The sequence below is a fragment of the Leptidea sinapis genome, chromosome Z (genome assembly GCF_905404315.1).
Source record: "Leptidea sinapis chromosome Z, ilLepSina1.1, whole genome shotgun sequence".
Taxonomy (NCBI): Eukaryota; Metazoa; Arthropoda; class Insecta; order Lepidoptera; family Pieridae; genus Leptidea; species Leptidea sinapis.
In genome coordinates, this window is record NC_066312.1 from 15898944 (window position 1) to 15918297 (window position 19354).

Here is a 19354-nt window from a genome sequence, read left to right on the forward strand (position 1 = left end):
ATATCGGGCAGAAGTTATTTAGCTTGGAATATGTTAACGGTGGAATCAAATGAAGACGAAAAGCGTGAGCAAGGAAGGTTCCAAGGTGCGTATGAGCCTTGGAAATCCACTTGAACATATCAGTAAAAATAAATTTATAAAAAAAATACAGAATTACTCGTAACAATGAAGCTATTGAGAATTTTTGCGAAGTATTAAGATAATACACGGGCTCAAATTTTTTACAAAGAGTATTACTTGAATCCAAGGTTAATTTTAAATGTACAACTATTAATGTTTAAATCGAATAGTAGCTGAAAATGAATGAAATGACCTAATAAAAAAATAAGAGTATTTTCTCATGGTCTATGAGTATAAGAGTATTAGTAGAGTATATCTTATTCGGTTTAGGAACTAAAGCTTGCTATTTTTCTCTGTCATATAAGTTAGAACAAAACGGCTACTTTAGACGTAAAGGTCGTGAAGGTATTAATTAATACCAACATGACGACAAGACAACTACACCTGTTAGCGAGTTCACGCTAGCAAGTGTTTGTACCTAACAAGGTTAAATTTCACCTAAAACTATTCGATTCACGTTTACTTGTTATCGACTGCAGTGAGTGAATGCACGATTGCTAACTCATGGTAGAGCTAGAGGATTTAATAGAAATAAGACGAGAAACAAAACATAGGATGGACGAGCTAGTAAAAAGAGATAAGGTACGCTACGATGCCGATAAGGCCTTAATTCATCCTTTGCGGTAGGCAACTTAGTTTTAGTACAAAGGTATCCTCGCATCAATAGTAAATATGGTTTTCTTTATTGATAATTTTGTAGCATTGGAGATTGAAAGCTTCTACGCTTTGTCATATTAGGGTTGAAAGCTTCTACGCTTTGTCATATTAGGGTTGAAAGCTTCTATGCTTTGTCATATTAGGGTTGAAAGCTTCTACGCTTTGTAATATTAGGATTGAAAGCTTCTACGCTTTGTCATATTAGGATTGAAAGCTTCTACGCTTTGTCATATTAGGGTTGAAAGCTTCTACGCTTTGTCATATTAGGATTGAAAGCTTCTACGCTTTGTCATATTAGGATTGAAAGCCTGTCGCTTTGTCCAAGTTTACTTCTAAGATCACCACGCTTGTGGTGGGATGTGGATTGAAAGCCTTATCGCTTTGTCCTGATGTCCTGCTGAAAGCCATCACGCTTTGCATTAAGGTTGGGCTCATCTGTCTTGACCCAAGGTTGATGCTGAAAGCTGCAACGCTTTGCAGCGTGTTTTAAGTGCTGCCTCTGAGCAATGCTGAAAGCCCCAACGCTTTGTTATACGCCCGAGCTGTGACGTGCTGAAAGCTTTTACGCTTTGCTTTGTGGGAGATTGCAAGCTGTTTGTAAACGCTTTACTTGTGTGCTGCGCGCTGTGGTGTCTTGGCTGGACTTGACGTCGATAAAAAACGCGAGAGCGAGTTGGATTGCAGATTATAATACAAAAGTAATATGGCCTGTATGATTTTAATTCTACTCTGTGTATTGGGCTGAACTGATGGCGAACATCATCTTTCAAAATGTGTTTGAAGTTGTCACTGTGTACGTCACTGACGGAGACGTGATTGAAGTTAGTTATTATTGTCCATCAGTAGAGCGCTCATTTAGAAGTCGCAGTCGTCTTCAAGCTAGCGCCCGCGCCGGTTGTGCGCACTGATCGACTTAAAACAGCTTGTTGGATACCAACACCGTGACGCCCGATTTTAAATCCAAATAAATCTCCGAGATATACATTATCCCCCTTATTCATAATAATCTGCTAACTTTTTTTTTTTATGGAATAGGAGGACAAACGAGCGTACGGGTCACCTGTTATTAAGTGATTACCGCCGCCCACAATCTCTTGCAACACCAGAGTAATCATAGGAGCGTTGCCGGCCTTAAAGGAAGGTGTACGCGCTTTTTTTGAAGGTACCCATGTCGTATCGTCCCTGAAATACCGCATAAGGAAGCTCATTCCACAGCTTTGTAGTACGTGGAAGAAAGCTCCTTGAGAACCGCACTGTGGAGGACCGCCACACATCCAGATGGTGAGCATGATATCCTAACTTGTGGCGTGTCGTGCGAAGGTGGAATTCGGCGGCAGGAATCAGATTAAACAGCTCTTCGGAACACTCCCCGTGATAAATGCGGTAGAAGATACACAATGAAGCGACGTCTCTACGCAACACCAAGTGATCCAGCCGCTTACAGAGCACTGGGTCCCCGACAATTTGAGCTGCTCTGCGTTGCACGCGGTCAAATAGATCGAGCTGATACTGGGATGCGCCAGACCAGAGATGACAGCAATACTCCATGTGTGGCCGGACCTGCGCTTTGTAGAGCGCTAGTATGTGGGCCGGCTTGAAGTATTGCCGTGCTCTATTTATGACGCCCAGTTTCTTTGAAGCCAATTTGGCTTTGCCTTCCAGATGACCACGAAATTGGCAATCGCTCGAGATTTAGAGACCCAGTATTCCGATACTATGCGAGGCTTAGAGGGAAGTGTTGTCGAAGAGCGGTGATACGACAAATTGAGTTTTTTTGTGGTAAACGCGCATACTTTACGTCTTCTAGGGGTTCAATTTACCTCATTCCGCGACCTTCTCGAGAGAGGACTCGATAGAAGACTCAAGTTTCCCCTGCACTGGTCGACGATCTCCTGAGAGAGTCCTGCATGGCCCGTGTATACGGCATCACTAGTGCTGTCGTCTGCATAGCAATGAATGTTGGAGGTGTCCAACATATCATTGATATGCAGAAGAAACAGCGTGGGAGACAGCACACAGCCTTGGGGCACTCCAGCATTCACGAGCTTCGGGTTCGAGCAATATCCGTCGATAACGCCCTGTATGCTGCGCCCAGTGAGGAAGCTCACTCAGGAGGTCCACTTGCACAAGCTCTCGGGAAGCCCAAATGGTGGAAGTTTGGAGAGGAGCACCTTGAGCCATACACGATCAAAGGCCTTCGATATATCCAGGCTAACTGCCAGGCCTTCCCCCTTGCTTTCAATAGCCGCAGCCTATCTATGTGTTACGTACACCAGAAGATCACCTGCCGACCGACCATCGCGAAACCCGTATTGTCGGTCGTTGATCAACTGGTGACCCTCTAGGTATACCAAGAGCTGACGGCTAATTATGCTCTCCATGATTTTGGAGAGCAGGGAGGTAATAGCAATAGGCCTGTAGTTTGCCGGATCCGAACTGTCTCCTTTTTTTTGGATCGGATGGACATGGCCTGACTACCATGAGTACGCCTTTAGAATAAGAGTGCCGGAATAAACGCGTTAGCACCGGCGTCAACTCAGGGGCACACGTTCTACGATTGGAGAAATGCCATCCGGCCTGCTCGACTTCCTGACGTTCAACGAAAACAGAGCTCGCCTAACAGTTTTCTGTCTGAACTGTACTTCAGGCATAGAGCTCTGTCACCGCGAGATGGTCGGCGGTGTTTTTCCGTTGTTGTCAAGAGTCGAGTTGGAGGCGAAAAGAGTGCACAAGAGATCGGCTTTCTCTTTTGCCGTATGGGTTAGGGTGTCATTCCTCATGTGCAACGGCGGCATGGACGGCTGGCTGAAGTTATCAAGAGCAGCTTTCGACAACGAGCTCGATACGCCTGTTTTTTGCAGTCAGATGCTGCTTTAACTGACGCATCGCACCAGGGCTGTGATCTGCCACCGATGGGTACTACAGAGTTGGGTATAAAAATATCCATACCCTGTAGTATCACATCGGCTACTGCAACGGCGCAGGCACTAGGATCATCCAGAGGGAAACAAACCCTGCCCCAAGGGTAGGATGCAAAAAAGGAACGCATCCTATCCCAATCTGTTGACTTGTAGTGCCAAAAGCGGCGGGTCGCTGGTGGTCTGCGACGTTGGCGTCGGATAGGCATTACACTCCTGACCAGGCAATGGTCGGACGTTCCAAGAGGGGCGTCGACATAGACCTGATAACCATCGGGATGTGTAATCAGCAGAAGATCTAATAAGGACGGCAAGTGGTTATCCACATCCGGGAGCCGCGTTGGCGACTCAACCAATTGGGACAGACCATACGCCAATGCAAAATTATGCACAGATCGCCCTGCGTAGTCTGTGGTGCGTGATCCAAGCCATTCGGCATTGTGCCCGTTGAAATCACCCAAGACTACGATTTCAGCGGAGGGAATCCGTGCAAGCACATTGCCGCTTGAACGCAGCCCATGAGTTGATCGGTTTCTGCGTTACCACTATGGGACCTGTAGACACACGCATAGATGCGGACGCGGTCCTCTAAATCTACGCGGAGCCAGGGAGTAGACAGGTCCCTACCCTCAAAATTGCCGAGACGGCGACAGCAGATATCCTCCCTAACGTACACACATACCCCGGCATGAGGCAAAAAATTGTGCTCAATTTTGTACCCGGGGTACGTTAAATATGACGTATCGCTAGGACTAGATATCTGCGTCTCCGTAAGGAAACACAAGGCCGGCTGCGCCACCTCAAGGTGGTGGTGGACGGCGTTTAAATTGGAGTGAATTCCCCTGATATTGCAAAAGTCCACGTTGAGCGTGGAGCGGGGTGCCGGCAGCGTGACTCTCCCACTTCTAAAAAGCCCTTAGCCGCCTCTTCTTTTTACGCCCCGGGAAAAGTACAGGGAGTACAACTTAAAGCATTGCTAATTCCCACTCAGTCTTCTTCTATTGACCTAAGTCAGAATTAGAAAAAACACACCTAAGCGGCAGTTTAGTTAGCGGACCATTATGAATAAGGGGGTATATATATAAAACGCAAAAATTTTGGGATCATATTGTAAAAGCATCCGAGGGCGTCAAATAGGAACTACGAAAAGGTTTGTTGCCGGTAATTTATATTAAATCTATTTCTTAAATGTTACCATACTGTAGTTTCTTAATACTATTTAAGTATAATTAATCTTTATTACAATTTGATTCCTTCGATTTTTCCTGTTAAATAACGCGACTAATTCCTAGCTTAGTTATAATGCCAAGGCTTGCTTAATAGTGCCATCGATACTGATATTTTATAACTACCTACATTCATTGTTATTGAATTAGGTTGTTCAATTCAGAAAGAAGTTACAAGATGGCGTTAGTATTTTAAATACTGAATTAGAATAAGCTTATAATATATACTATTTATAGGTCATATTTTTAAGTGTTACAATACGTCCTTTGAAATAATTCTTCAACCTAGAAACTTCATATAATATGCTCGATAGAAACCCCTACAAGCTATATCAGTTAAATATCGAGGATACTCAAAATACGAAAGGAAACAAAATATTTTCTAATTGCTTATACTTTAGTCTAATCAGTCAGAATTAACTTTTTTTGGTTCCAAAAAGTTTGCGCCTCATTCCCGGTACTTTTACATCCCTCGTACATCGCCCAATAAAAGACTTAAGTAACTCGATTAAACCAAGTAGTAGGAATAACAAATTTATGTGTATTCCTAGTATTAACATAATGATTATCACAGATTCTACAAAATATGCTTATTATATAAAGATATTTTCATATTAACATTATTTTAACAGATAAGTAATTTAATATTAATTTCCTGAGAATTCTTCAGGACTCATGCTATAAATAGCCTTCTTCTGCAACACAGATGGTCTTAATATGGACTGTATTGCTTTGTAGTAATCTACTATGAGAATATAAAATTAAACAGTAGGAAATTGACTTGAAATGTCACTCTTAAAAATCTAAACATTATAAACTAACGTTAGTGAATCTATCTATGATAATAACAAATTGTTTAGATTTTAAATAGCGACATCTCAAGTCAATTTCCTAATATGCAATTATTCGGTTTGAGCCATTGACGTACTTTGAACAACTAAACTCACAATAGCCTATTAAAAGTTTAGGTAGTGTTAAGAAACATATTATACAAGATTATTTGCAAGTCACAGAAAAGTAATACAATGACAACATAATATATGTATACTTTAAGTCAATTTAAATTGCAAAAAAGCGTAGTTAACTAGTACATAGTAATGCCTTTAATTAGTTTAAGCATTTGTAAAAACGTACAAAAAAATACTATTTAATACCTATTTGTGGAGGCTTTTAATTGGCCTATATATAAACATGTAGATATATGTTTTTGTATTGACGGCTGTTAGCCACCCTATGAAAATAAAATAAATTAAAATAAAAAATAAAATTATTATTATTATGATTAACTTATTCAGATAATATTAAAATATTCATTCTATATAAAGTCTATTGTTTACGCTTATAAGAAGCTCATTGACTAATTTCCGATATGTAGTGTTATACCCCGGTCATGTAGGTATCAATGCTGACCTTATTGCTATTCAATCTCAAGCAGTGAGTCAGGATATAAGCCCTAGCTGCGCGCGGGCAGGCAGTTCGTGCTCGCTCCTCATAAGTTACGGTTCTGCCCAAGGGTCTCTAAAATTATTATTGTATAATCAAGTCTTCATATTCCTTATAATATATTATATTTCTTTGTCCTAAATAAATCTTTTTTTTTAAAGCGAACTCAAAAGAGACCCATAAAATTACGAAAGAGATGGACGTCTTTTTCCCACGTTTCGTCTTTTGGTTTATGTATTTTGGTTTACTAATTTGTTTTAACAATTGAAATGTAATTATTTAGGCGAATAATTAAAAAGGTCAAGTAAGTTACTTAAGTTTGTCACTTATCTGAAATACGACACTTCATCCTTTTTAAGTTTGAATATGCTGTTGTTTGGAAAGTTTTTGTCTGTTTTTTGTCACTTTGTCATTGCGTGACGTTGTATTCAAAGCGCGGTCAACACACAAGTAAACTAACACTCTGCCTAACAGATGCGTCGGCATAGTTTAGATTCAGACAATTTTAAGCGTGATTGTAAGTCTAGTTGTTTATCGTAAGTCAATGGTTTGAGCAGGTTATAAACTGTAAAGTAGATCCTATAGATAGATCCCCAAACCGAGAGTCGAAAAAACATGGACCGGATACGGATCATGAGTCATGCGAACGGACGAGCTCTGAGACGTATCTCGAGAGGCGAATCCCGTATCCTCCATAATTTTAGGTACATAATAAATTTGTATTCTATATAACTGTGCTATATCCGACACTGTTTGTTCTGCATATCACTTATATGTTGGACACCTCCAACATACATTCCTATGCAGACGACAGCACTGGTTATGCCGTATACACGGGCCATGCAGGACTCTCTCAGGAGATCGTCGACCAGTGCAGGGGAAACTTGAGTCTTCTATCGAGTCCTCTCTCGAGAAGGTCGCGGAATGAGGTAAATTGAACCCCTAGAAGACGTAAAGTATGCGCGTTTACCACTAAAAACTCAATTTTTCGTATCACCGCTCTTCGACAATACTTCCCTTATAGCCTCGCCTAGTATCGGATTCGAACCGAATCAAATGTAAAAAAAATGGGGACTTTTATGATATGTAGATATGAGAAAGTTGTCAATTAAGTGGGTATTTTTTGTAAATTAATTAATTAATTGCTCAAAATGTGATAGCTCCTGTCTTACGCAAATCGCCAGTCGTTTAATCAATCCGCTGCCTTTTGATTTTCTTATCATTTTATGGTGAATACTCGATATGATATGGTACAATTCTGTTAGTAAATCGCCCACGTTCTCGTATCGCTTTTAAACTTAAAATAACTATGCTATTAAGTATTTTACTAGTAGGCATTTACGAATAATCAATGCTATCTATGGAATGAAATAATATATATACTCTTCGAACGTCGTCGTCGGCAATAAATAACTTTCTTGAAATTTGACTCAAACATTTTACGTTGCTCCTTTCTTTTAAAATACTATGTTACTTAAGAAGAGTTATTACTTTTTGACCAATGTTTCGATTGGCATCATAAAAGGGGTGGAGGTGTTTTTTTTACATTTAAGACGGTTCGAGTCCCAGACGAGGCAAGTAATTTTTAGAAAATCTTTGAATGCAGAACTACTAACTTTAAAATATAATAAAGTCTTCTTTCAGTAAAATACCCTATCTACGATATTTAAGGTACTTTCCCTTCATGTCCCATAATTTTGGGACACCCTGTATATAGTGATCAATTTATTTAATTCGATGTTGATATCGGTAGATCTCATCCATTTAATGGGCCAACGCCCAGAGTTGTATTAACACGTGACCGCTTCACGTGTTACATGTCCCATGATTTGACATGTGAATATAAACTAATCAAGTAATTATTAACATGTTTATGAAGTTTGATCATTCAGAAATATTGAAAACACATATCATAATATGTTTATTGTTAGACATAATATTATGTAGTTCTTTGAAGCCCCATATAATGAAGGGTTAACCATGTAAATAAAGTATGTTTTGTTTTTATTTATTAAAATAATGGACGAGATGAGCCAGACGTTCAGCTGATGGTAATTGATACGCCCTGCCCATTACATTGCAGTGGCGCTCAGGATTCTTGAAAGACTCAAAAATTCTGAGCGGCACTACAACTGCGCTCGTCACCTTGAGACCTCTAAGTTGTTAAGTCTCAATTGCCCAGTAATTTCACTAGTTACGGCGCCCTTCAGATCGAAACACAATAATGCTTACATATTACTGCTTCACGGCAGAAATAGGCGCCGTTGTGGTACCCATAATATAGCTGGCATCCTGTGCAAAGGAGCCTCACACTGGTAAAAAGTTAAAGTTTAAGTTTCTGCCTCTACTATTTTAGATATTGGTAAAGTTACGCATTCGGTGCTGTGCTAGTTATAAAAAAGGGAATTCCTGAAGTATATTAAACAGATGCGGGAAATGGTACAGAGCCCCAAGCGAAGGCTGGGGACGCGCTTGTGAACAGTATGATAAAATTTATTATTGAATAAAAATATGAAGGAGGAAAGGACATTAAAAACTTTATGACCTATGTTTTGGTGACACAGCAAAAACATTATATGGGGCAAATAATTGGAGCGGTTTTTGGACTTGATACGAAGAAGATACCTTGAGAAAGAAAGAAATTGCCACGCATTTTTCATCTATAGAAAGAACTTAAGATGAAAAAGACAAAGACGGACGAACTGTTGATCACATGGCTGGTTCAGCATATCGTAATACGGCTGACTGAGGTGGTGCACGTTAACCCTCAGAAAAGCAAAACTAGTTATTTTTTTTCTATTATTTTCTATTGTTTCGATAGATTTGAGTGTTGCTAGCTAATATTGTTCAAGTATCAGAGAATTATGGTTTAGTACCAGGTACTGACAGGCCGTCAGATCCTACGGGCTATTGGCTATAAGGAAATCTGGTAGGGATCGTATATTATATGGGTTACAAAACCAGTATTATTTATATCAAGTCCGATCTATTGTAGGTATTGTATGACTGATGAAACTATTATTGAAGTAGTATTTAATGTTTATCACTGTCGTAAAAGAAGTGTTAATGACCACAATTTGGTAGGTTGCTGACAATAGGTGGTAAGCTTAACACAAAGTTCGTCAATAGGAATGAAAAGAAATGCATGGAGCTCCCCACAGTATGATACTAGGTTTAATAGTAGTAGAAGTGACTGTGGGGAATAATGCCGGAGGGGATAGGATAAACTATCGGTTATTATTATAATATAAAATAAAAACCAACACGCGAAAAGATATTAAACACACTGAGCATGTGACGAACATCGTCATTTCAAGCTGTGCCACTGTGGGATATTTTTTAGATATAAGATAGTAATTTTCAAGCGCCATGTTGGCAGACCGAGGCACATCATTATGTCATCAATAACGCTTACACACGCCAACGAAAAAGAATCGTGCAAGATTTTTTCGATGCCATTTGAGCACCAGTCACTTGATGGTCTAACATCACTGCTTCCGAAGCTTATTTAGAAAACCACAGGTATAATAATTTTGCTTTTCTTATAATTTCGCTTGGATCCACTATCCCAAAAATAAGAAAAATATAAACTAATAAAATACTTTGTATTGCGCAAATCTTTTCATGTGGTTTCATCAAACAATCCAAGTTTTGATGATCCATATGATGATCTGAATACGATAATATATCTAATATATAAAATTCTCGTGTGATCTTATCATGTTGCAAATACAGAGCAAAATTGCGGACATAACTGTTTGGTCTAGCTCACCCGATTCTGTTGTTGTTATGTCAATAAACGGTTCGAGAGATATGGTAAATGTGTGGGTGAGTGCGTGGGTGAGATCGTGACACAACAAACTATATATGTTAACCTTCCTTGAGCTTCAACGAATCTATTTCAAAAGATTTCATTGAGGTCGGTCGAATAGTTTAGGAGTTATTAGGGAACATTCAAACATACATTCTCTTTTATATTTATATTATTTAATAAAATTAGATTACAGCCTAAAACAGTATTTAGAAATCTACAGATTATTTATTTATTAGGAGACTACACAATTTCAACTTTATAGCTGCAATAATGTAAATACGGAATACTAATTATGAGAGTAATCATATCATGTTTACGAAGCATCCTTACACAAACAACGAATTCAATCTCAAAAGGTTGATGCATCCAATGTGCAGAACTTTATATTTGTATAGTTTAATCCTTAATTACTCTCTATGAAATATTTAACATATGAAACACTTTTAACTTTGACCATCATTCAGATTATATTTACACAGTTCCTATTTGTTTTACTTGATTGCGTTTTGTGAAATATTTGATATTTAAAACGTTTTTAACTTTGCACATGATTCATAATTTGGATGCAGTGGCTTACAATATAATTTTGTTATTTATTAAAGCCATGGTAAAATATTCTATTTGATTTAAAAGAGTGGTCGTTGCGTTTCTTGACCAATTTGACAAATACATGTTACCACATAGTTCATACATATTTAATGATATTATAATATGTCTGAAGAAACCCAAAATATGTGCGGAATTCCAGAATAAAATCGTAATAAAAGCGCTGAACTTCATAACAAATTTGCGTTTTTTCTAAAGCAGACTTCAAAAAGGCATTTGACAAAGTTGACCACAGTTTTAGTTGGAGAAATAATAGTAAACTAGACAGTTAGTAAGTTAGTAATTCGACTAACTATAGTCTACTTACTTACTAAAGTAAGTGGTAAGTTAGAAGAAGTATTATTAAAAGTTTCATCTTTTCAAAAGTTAACGTAGTGCCAGGTACACTCAAGGTTATTTACTCGGCCCCCTTGTTTTACACATTGTTTATTAATGACATCACTGTTTTAAATTTTGTATATTTTTGTTAAAGGTAGATGACCTGTAATTGTATTCCCATATTGTTGATAATTCTATTGATATTTTTATAATGCACGAGGATTTGAATAGGTTAGGTTATTGCGAACTGAATAAATTATTTATAGGTTACAATAATTATAAGCACATCTCCTTTACGAGAAATAATATCAAAATTGCAACGAGGTTTATCATATTCATTAACTTAAGTAAATCGGCGCTCTCTGAACCGTGCGGCGCGATTTTGACACTCGCGCAGCGTTCTGTCAATGTATATTATTTTGTGTTAAACTTTGAACTCCTCCGAAACGGCTTGACCAATTCTCATGAAATTTGGAGCGCATATTGGGTAGGTCTGAGAATCGGCAACATCTATTTTTCATCCCCCTAAATGTTAAGGGTGGTCCACACGAATTTTTTTTTTTTATTTTTTTTAAATTTGTTTGATTATGAGTCAGCATTAAAAAATACAACAATACATACAACTTCAAATTTTCACCCATCTACGATCAACAGTTACTTTTGTATCGCGATTTTAATATCGGCAATACAACGTTTGCTGGGTCAGCTAGTTAATAATATAATATTGATTCACTTTGACACAAATTATCTTGCCCCAAACAAGGCATAGCCTGTACTATGGGTGCAAGACAACGATTTATTTAATACAATATACTTACTTAAACATACATAAATATATATAAACATCCATGACTTGGAAACAAACATTCATATTCATCGTATAAATGTTTGCAGCTACCGTGATTCTAACCCGGGCCCCTCTAGCGCAGTAGGCAGGGTCACTAAACACTACATATAGGCCTATATATTTCAAATTATTTGTTAAAATCTCTTCGTATAAAGATGTGTTAAAATGAAAGAGTTTACGTAGGGGAAAAGTGGTAAAAACATGAGTCGCGTAGAACCTTTGCTTACAATAGTCATTATAATACATACTTGATTGCTTTAAACTCTCTACAGAACAACAATAAATTTTCGTTAAAATCAAATAAATCCAATTTATAATGGTTTAATATATTTTTAAATGCAAATCTATTTTCAGACGAGTGAAGTAATGATTATCAATTAGTTCCGTTAATGGAAAATTGGCCGAGAAATGAAAACTTTTTTATTATTTTGGCCTATAAACATTTTTATTATCATTATTAAGCAAAGGAGAAATTTATTTGAAAGGAATTGTTATGTGAATTAAGCATATTATATTAATGTTTGGTAATCTCTATTAATTTATTTATTGAGACTATCAAATAGACAATACAAAGCTGTAAATTGTTATCCCACTGCAATGCAATTTAATTATGAAACACAAATAATTTAAATAAATGTTCAGTCAGAGTTTATACATTTATATTAGAATATTTTTTATGTGTTTTCTATGTGTGTGTGAGTGTGTTGTTATTGTATATTTTATTAATAAAAAAATAGAATTCTGGGAGAGTTTCTTTCGCCACTTCTTCTCTCTCAGAGCGCCATTTGTATCCGAAGCGGTGGTAGAGTTAGAAATGATATCAAAAACAATTCTAAAGCTTTGCCTTTTATGCCTTTTTATGCTTTTATCATTTGTGTGAGTGCATTTAGGAGTGTATGATTTTATACTTTACAAATCGTTCTCTATGTGATAACATAGATATATACATACAAATAAAAAAATTGGAGTGTCTGTTTGTAATATTGAAATAACCGTTTTTTACTACATGTATATGAATATATTATATACATGAATATACAGGTACATACACAAAAATAATATTTACGTCTATCGGTCTGCCTATTTGTTCCGGCTAATCTCTGAAATGGCTGGACCAATTACGGCTTTTATTACGGGTTTAACTCTAAAAACAATTTATATGGCAAAACAACGTTTGCCCAGTCAGCTAGTGTTCTAATAAGTGACAGACCTGATGATCTCTAAGTCGTAAGTTGAATAAATCCTCCAAGGTGGATTGGAAACGAACCTCACTAAAAATAAAAGTCTTGAAATCATTTTTGAAAAGATAGAAAATCAATCTGGGTCAGGAAATAAGGAAAATTAAGTTGAGATAAATACTTCCTTTGCGGGATGCCTTCTTAAAACAAGGCTTTGCTTTAAAAATGAATAGCTGAATGGAAAACTAGGTTGTTTCATTCAAACCACAAATGCGATGGAAGGATGACACCAAGAGAACTGCAGGGATGAACAAGAGAAAAGTTATGCAAGACTGGGTTGAATAGCGCAATCTGAAAGAAGCCTACACTAAATTGGTTCAAACTGGCTTGAAAAAATGTTTAAGGATGTCTCTATATGACCAAATTATAACTGCTAATCAATAATCATCACTACATTTTCTTTACCACGACTGAAAATTAATATAATGTTTATTTGTGCAGGTACGCATCTATGCAAATTATGTGGCTATTTAAATCAGGAAGAATGGACAATGCACCGAACATTCCTGTGCATAATAACGGTCCGGCTACAGTTTCATCTGCTGAAGAGATCTCATCGTGTGTTCAAGTTAACATTTATAATGACGATCATCGAAAAGCAGGCTTTAGTGTAAGTATTAAATTATAATGTTTATTAATCTTTTAAATTGTTTTAACAGTTTTTTACGTCACTGAAAATATTAATTATTAGGATACTGTGTAAGTAAGTAAGATCTTGAATGGTGACAAGGATAACACGTAACACATGTATTTACAACATTTCAGTCGTACTAGTTATTAAGCAAACAAATATTTCACATAAAAAAATCAACAATAAGTATCACATCGTTGAATAAAGTTAAAATTAAATTAATCACATCATGAAGTAAGAATAAAACTGATCATATCATTATAAAGAAAAATTATTACGTTAAATATTAGTTAAGTCAAAAATAACGTTCTAAATACGTAGTTCCTCAATAAATATTTGTCAATACTACTTCAAAGTCATTTTGTTTCAAAAAATTTCACTTATTCTATAATAATATTGATGCGCTAAAAATATTTTAAGTTTGTGTTGAAATTCCTTTATCGGCCACAGCTTTCTCACATACTCTGGTATATTATAAACTAGCTGTCCCGGCAAACGTTGTTTTGCCATATAAAGTATAATTCACGCGATAGTTTTATAAATAATAGCCTATGTGTTATTCTGGTGTGTAAGCTATATTATTGTAAAGTTTCATCAAAATCCATTCGGTAGTTTTTGCGTTAAAGAAGTTCAAACATACATCCAGACATACAAACTTTCACATTTATAATATTAATAGGATTTGTTTTGCCATTCAGATTGTATTTGAGTGTTTTATAGCCATGTTTATTTTTTCCAGACATAAGCGATTTTCAAAACTTAATCCGAAGGTTAAACGAAAACTTTCCGTCTCACTTACACTTACGTACGTTTGACCTTTGGATCTAGTTTTGTAGAGGTTGGGTTGTCTTTTACGAAGACAGCTACTTCGAGAATATATAGCGCAGGTAGTGTTAAAATACTGTATTTTTTAAGTAAGGCATGCACTTATCTGTCCTTATTAATTTGATCATAATTTTTATACAGCATTTTTGGGAAAGAATACTGCATGGCCTCCAGTACTGTTGCCCCAAAATGTAATACCAAAGCAAAGTATAGATTCAACCAACCCGTAATATGCAGAGTAGTGCTTTTATTTGAATAATTTTAATAGCTAACTCCAGTGTAGAGATGAATGTGGTACTTTAAGGATACTCACTCAAACTTCAGATTAAATTTATTTAAAATATGAAGCATTATTATGTTAGTAATTATGTATAGAACGTCATTGTTAGTAATATATAATCATAGAATCATCTTTAGTTTAATAAAAAGAAAAATAATGAATAATATAATGCTTTAGCGTAAGTAAAGATTAGAAATTAAATAATTAATTTTGAGGTCCTCAATAGTCATAGACCAGGAAATGAATTTTATATTTTTCTGATTAGACAGGATGGTAGAGAGAAAGTTTTTGTTCTGAATAATAAGCTATTTCACAATAATTGTCTTAACCACGTATGTGGCAATAACTCATAAAACAAAGCATCATAAAATCTCTGACCGAAAGTGGCAATGAATATTCAAGGAACGCTCTATGTCAGACTGGAATTTTATTAATAATATCAAGATCTAATGTTACATATTATATTAACCACAGAACAGGTAAAAGAGTATATAACAGTATTTTTTTTAAACTTTATGCTTTAGTACATCAATTCTATTTATCCGCTGGTAATGAACAATTTGAATTAGCAGCATGCAATAGTAATTTTTGTGTTTTTATGAAGTTAATTCCTGAAATAACTATGTAAATCGGCGTGGTGCTTTCGCAGTTTATGCGTGGGCAAAGTTTCATTTCAATTGAGCCAACTCTTATATTTTGTGTACTTACCTACAAACAAAAAACTGTGAGTCGATTTGATTATATTTCTGTACATTGCGCTATTTTTGATTATTATCTATAAAATATAAACATATTTATAAATGTACATTAATTTAATAAAGTTTAATGAATTGGATATAATAATAATAAGTAATTATAATACAAAATTGTAACTAACTATCATCATAATATTTAAAACTGATACACGCCAATAGTATTTAAAATAAGATTTAAACTGTCCAATGAGTCACTCTTAATAACGATGTTCGTATAACCAAAAACCTTCTTATAAAATAGAAATTAGTTGAATTTGTTTGGTTTTAGTAAAATTCCCATAAAATAATAGTTAGGGTTCAGTTCCGATATTTCTTAATAGTAAAACGGCAACACACATTAACAAAAGTATTAAATAATGTAATTGTTCTCATAATTACTTTACAAAGGTTCCGACTAAAAGTAGAGGTTATAAAATTTCTAAGAAAGTGCCCCGAGGTCAGGTTATCTTGATATAGTAAATTGTAAAATCGTTCATATAATATACTAGCTGACCCAGCAAACGTTGTATTGCCGATATTAAAATCGCGATACAAAAGTAACAGCTATTGATCGTAGATGGGTTAAAATTTGAAGTTGTATGTTTTTTAATGCTGACTCATAATCAAAAAAATTAAAAAAAAAAATGGGGTGGACTACCCTTAACATTTAGGGGGATGAAAAATAAAATTTTGTCCGATTCTCAGACCTGCGTAATATTACGCAGGTCTGAGAATCGGACAAGCCTGCATATATATATGTGCATATGCACACAAAATTTCATGAGAATCGGTCAAGCCGTTTCCGAGGAGTTTAACTACAATCACCGCGACACGAGAATTTTATATATTATAAGATTATATACTTATTTTTTTTATAGCTTACACATTCAATTATATATCTGTGGCCTCGTGCTAATAGGACCAATATCAATAATCATTATTTTCTTAGCGGCTTAAGTACACTGCAGCCCTTTTATATTTTTTTTTACTTAACTGTATGAAAGCGCACACTACATTGGCCTTTTTTCCATAGTAACTTTTGAAAGATTGTTAATACACTAACACCCTTTTAGCACAAAAAAATATCATACTTTTACAATAAACTGGCATTACAATCTCGTTTCATGCAAAAACATACTTTGGCCCTTTTAGCACCAGGCCACAGATATATGTAGTACTAGCTGACCCGGCAAACGTTGTTTTCCCATACATATTATGTTTAGAGGTAGATCGTTTATTGGACATTGCAACATTACTTTATTTTTCTAAAATAAAATAATTTTCTAAAATAAACATAGCCTAAGTTACTGCTTATTACATCCGCTACCTGCCAATAAATGTCCTGTCAAATCGGTCCAGCCATTTCAGAGATTAGCCGGAACAAACAAACAGACAAAAATTGTAAAAATAAATATTTTGGTGTTATATCGGTTATTTCAATATTACAAACAGACACTCCAATTTTATTTATATGTATAAGCACAGAGTAGGGTTTGATATATAATAGATCGTATAAAGTATATGGCTGTTAGGATACATTAATATTTTTGTTATACGATTTACAAAAGATAAGCATCAAATTCCTATTTCTCAGATATTACCCTAAGGCATGGTCTGTTACTACCGTATCATATATCTACCGTAATAACTGGAACATCCAATTATTATCTTTAATTGTTACACATATCATAATCATTACCTATAAGGTATAAAAATAATATTAATACGATCTTCATGCTATTATGTAGCTAATCATTGTGTGTTTCTGAAAGGACTTAAGCCCACGTCGAGGCAGCGAAACGTAATTGGGAAAACAATATTTTCGTTTGTTCCCTTTATGTATAGTTATTACTAAATTTGGTATCTTATGTTATATTATAAATTGAAGATTCTATTCCTCGATACAAAAAATTCCAATGTTATGTCGAAAAAATAAATAAGCTTTCTTTATATTTTCAAAATGCATTCAATGAATAAATGAATAAATGAAGATTTTATTGCAAGCAAACGCTTTACATAAACTAAATCATAATAATTATATTTGACCTGATATACATACATATCTTTTGTTTATTCGTCGCTCGCTTGTCCGCCGACATAGACATCCTCCAGATCTTTCCACATTTACCTGTTTTAAGTTGTTCTTCCGCAGCAAACTTTCATAATTCATCTTCCCATCGTATCGCTTGTCTCTCTCTCTAATTATATTCTCATATCTTGGATACCACTCTATAATATACTTTGTCTGCCCATAAATACTAATACAATTAAAAATAAACACAATATTACATTTGAATTTGGAATCTGTCATTTTTATATGACTGTTCATTGAGTTAACTCATTTTGGCGCCAACACCTTGTACAATATTTTGCGATATTAAAATGGAGTGAGGTGATAAAGTGAACCGAGTCGCTGTGTGAAACCATATGGGTAGGTATGTAGGTATGGAGCCAAATGCAATTTTAAAAACTCTCCATTCGCTTGGTATTAGTAAAATGTTTGTGTTCCGGGCTATTAATAGAAACAATGAGATCTCCTCTGTTTGTAACAGAAAAAGATTGGCCGTCCACGTAGTGTTCGTACGAAAAAGGTGGTCAATACATTTAGGGAAAGAATTCGAAGAATCCAGTCCGATAACAAACGATTTTATCTCGAGAGATGTGCTATCTAGAACCTAGAACCATGCCGCGTATTTTAAAAGTAGACGTAGGACTTGCAGCCTACAAGAGACACACTGTTCATTTCTTAACTGATAATTTAAAAACAAATAGGGTTGTAAAATCGAAAGAACTAATGAAGCGGTACTCAAAAGGCGGTCACAGAAAATTTTTGTTTACGGATGAGAAAATTTTACAATTGAGCAACATTTTAGCAAACAAAATGACCGTATTTATGCTCAAAGCTCTAACGATGCTTCGCAATAGGAGCAATACTTTTGTGAAAAGGGTATCAAAACATCGGCACAAGTGTACCAAGATACCATTCTTGAGAAGGTAGTGAAGCCCCTAAACAAAGACCATGTTCAATAACCAAGAATGGTCCTTCCAGCAAGACTCGGCGCCGGGTCATAAAGCTCGGTCTACGCAGTCTGGCTGGAAACGAACGTTTTGGACTTCATCAGAGCTGACCGTCGTCTAGCCCCGATTTCAATCCGCTGGATTATACTTTATGGTCTTAGAGAGTATGGCTTGCTCTAAACGTCCCTAAAACAATTCGTACAATTGGCAGTGAAGAATTTTCCCTTGGAAAGAGTGCGTGCTTCTATTGATGCCTGAACGTTAAAAGGACTGTATTGCAGCCAATGGAGAGCACTAAATTTGACAAAACTTACACAATACACTTTGTTAGCTATGGGATGATAAAAAATGTAACAAAAATTTTCTTAGAAAACCAAAATTAAAATAACACACCCCATCAACTTAACAAGTAAAATATGTATGTTTCAATTTAAGCTAAATTTAATTTTGTAGAAACAGAACTGTAATTTAAGCGATATTTAAACACTTTTGGGGTTGCCACTCTGGTCATCCTACGAAATATGCAATATTTTAATTAAACGATCATCGTGGGAGCTTTGCTTATAATAAATAGATTCTAAAAACAAATGTTAGTGCGTTTTAATTTCATTCGACTTACCGGAGTCGACTGACGACGACACAAAACGTGGCAACAAAATAAACGCCGCCTCTGTCCTTT

General features: G+C 35.7%; 1 protein-coding gene across 1 annotated transcript in view; it reads left to right on the top strand.

The window, feature by feature from the left end:
• LOC126978786 (transient receptor potential cation channel subfamily A member 1) overlaps nt 1-19354 on the top strand; it is a 77978-nt gene that overhangs the window by 31080 nt on the left and 27544 nt on the right. Inside the window, exon 2 of the mRNA XM_050827856.1 lies at nt 13629-13797. Within this exon, the coding sequence (XP_050683813.1) occupies nt 13639-13797 (159 nt within the window). The 5' untranslated portion in view covers nt 13629-13638. The remainder of the gene's footprint in view (nt 1-13628; nt 13798-19354) is intronic.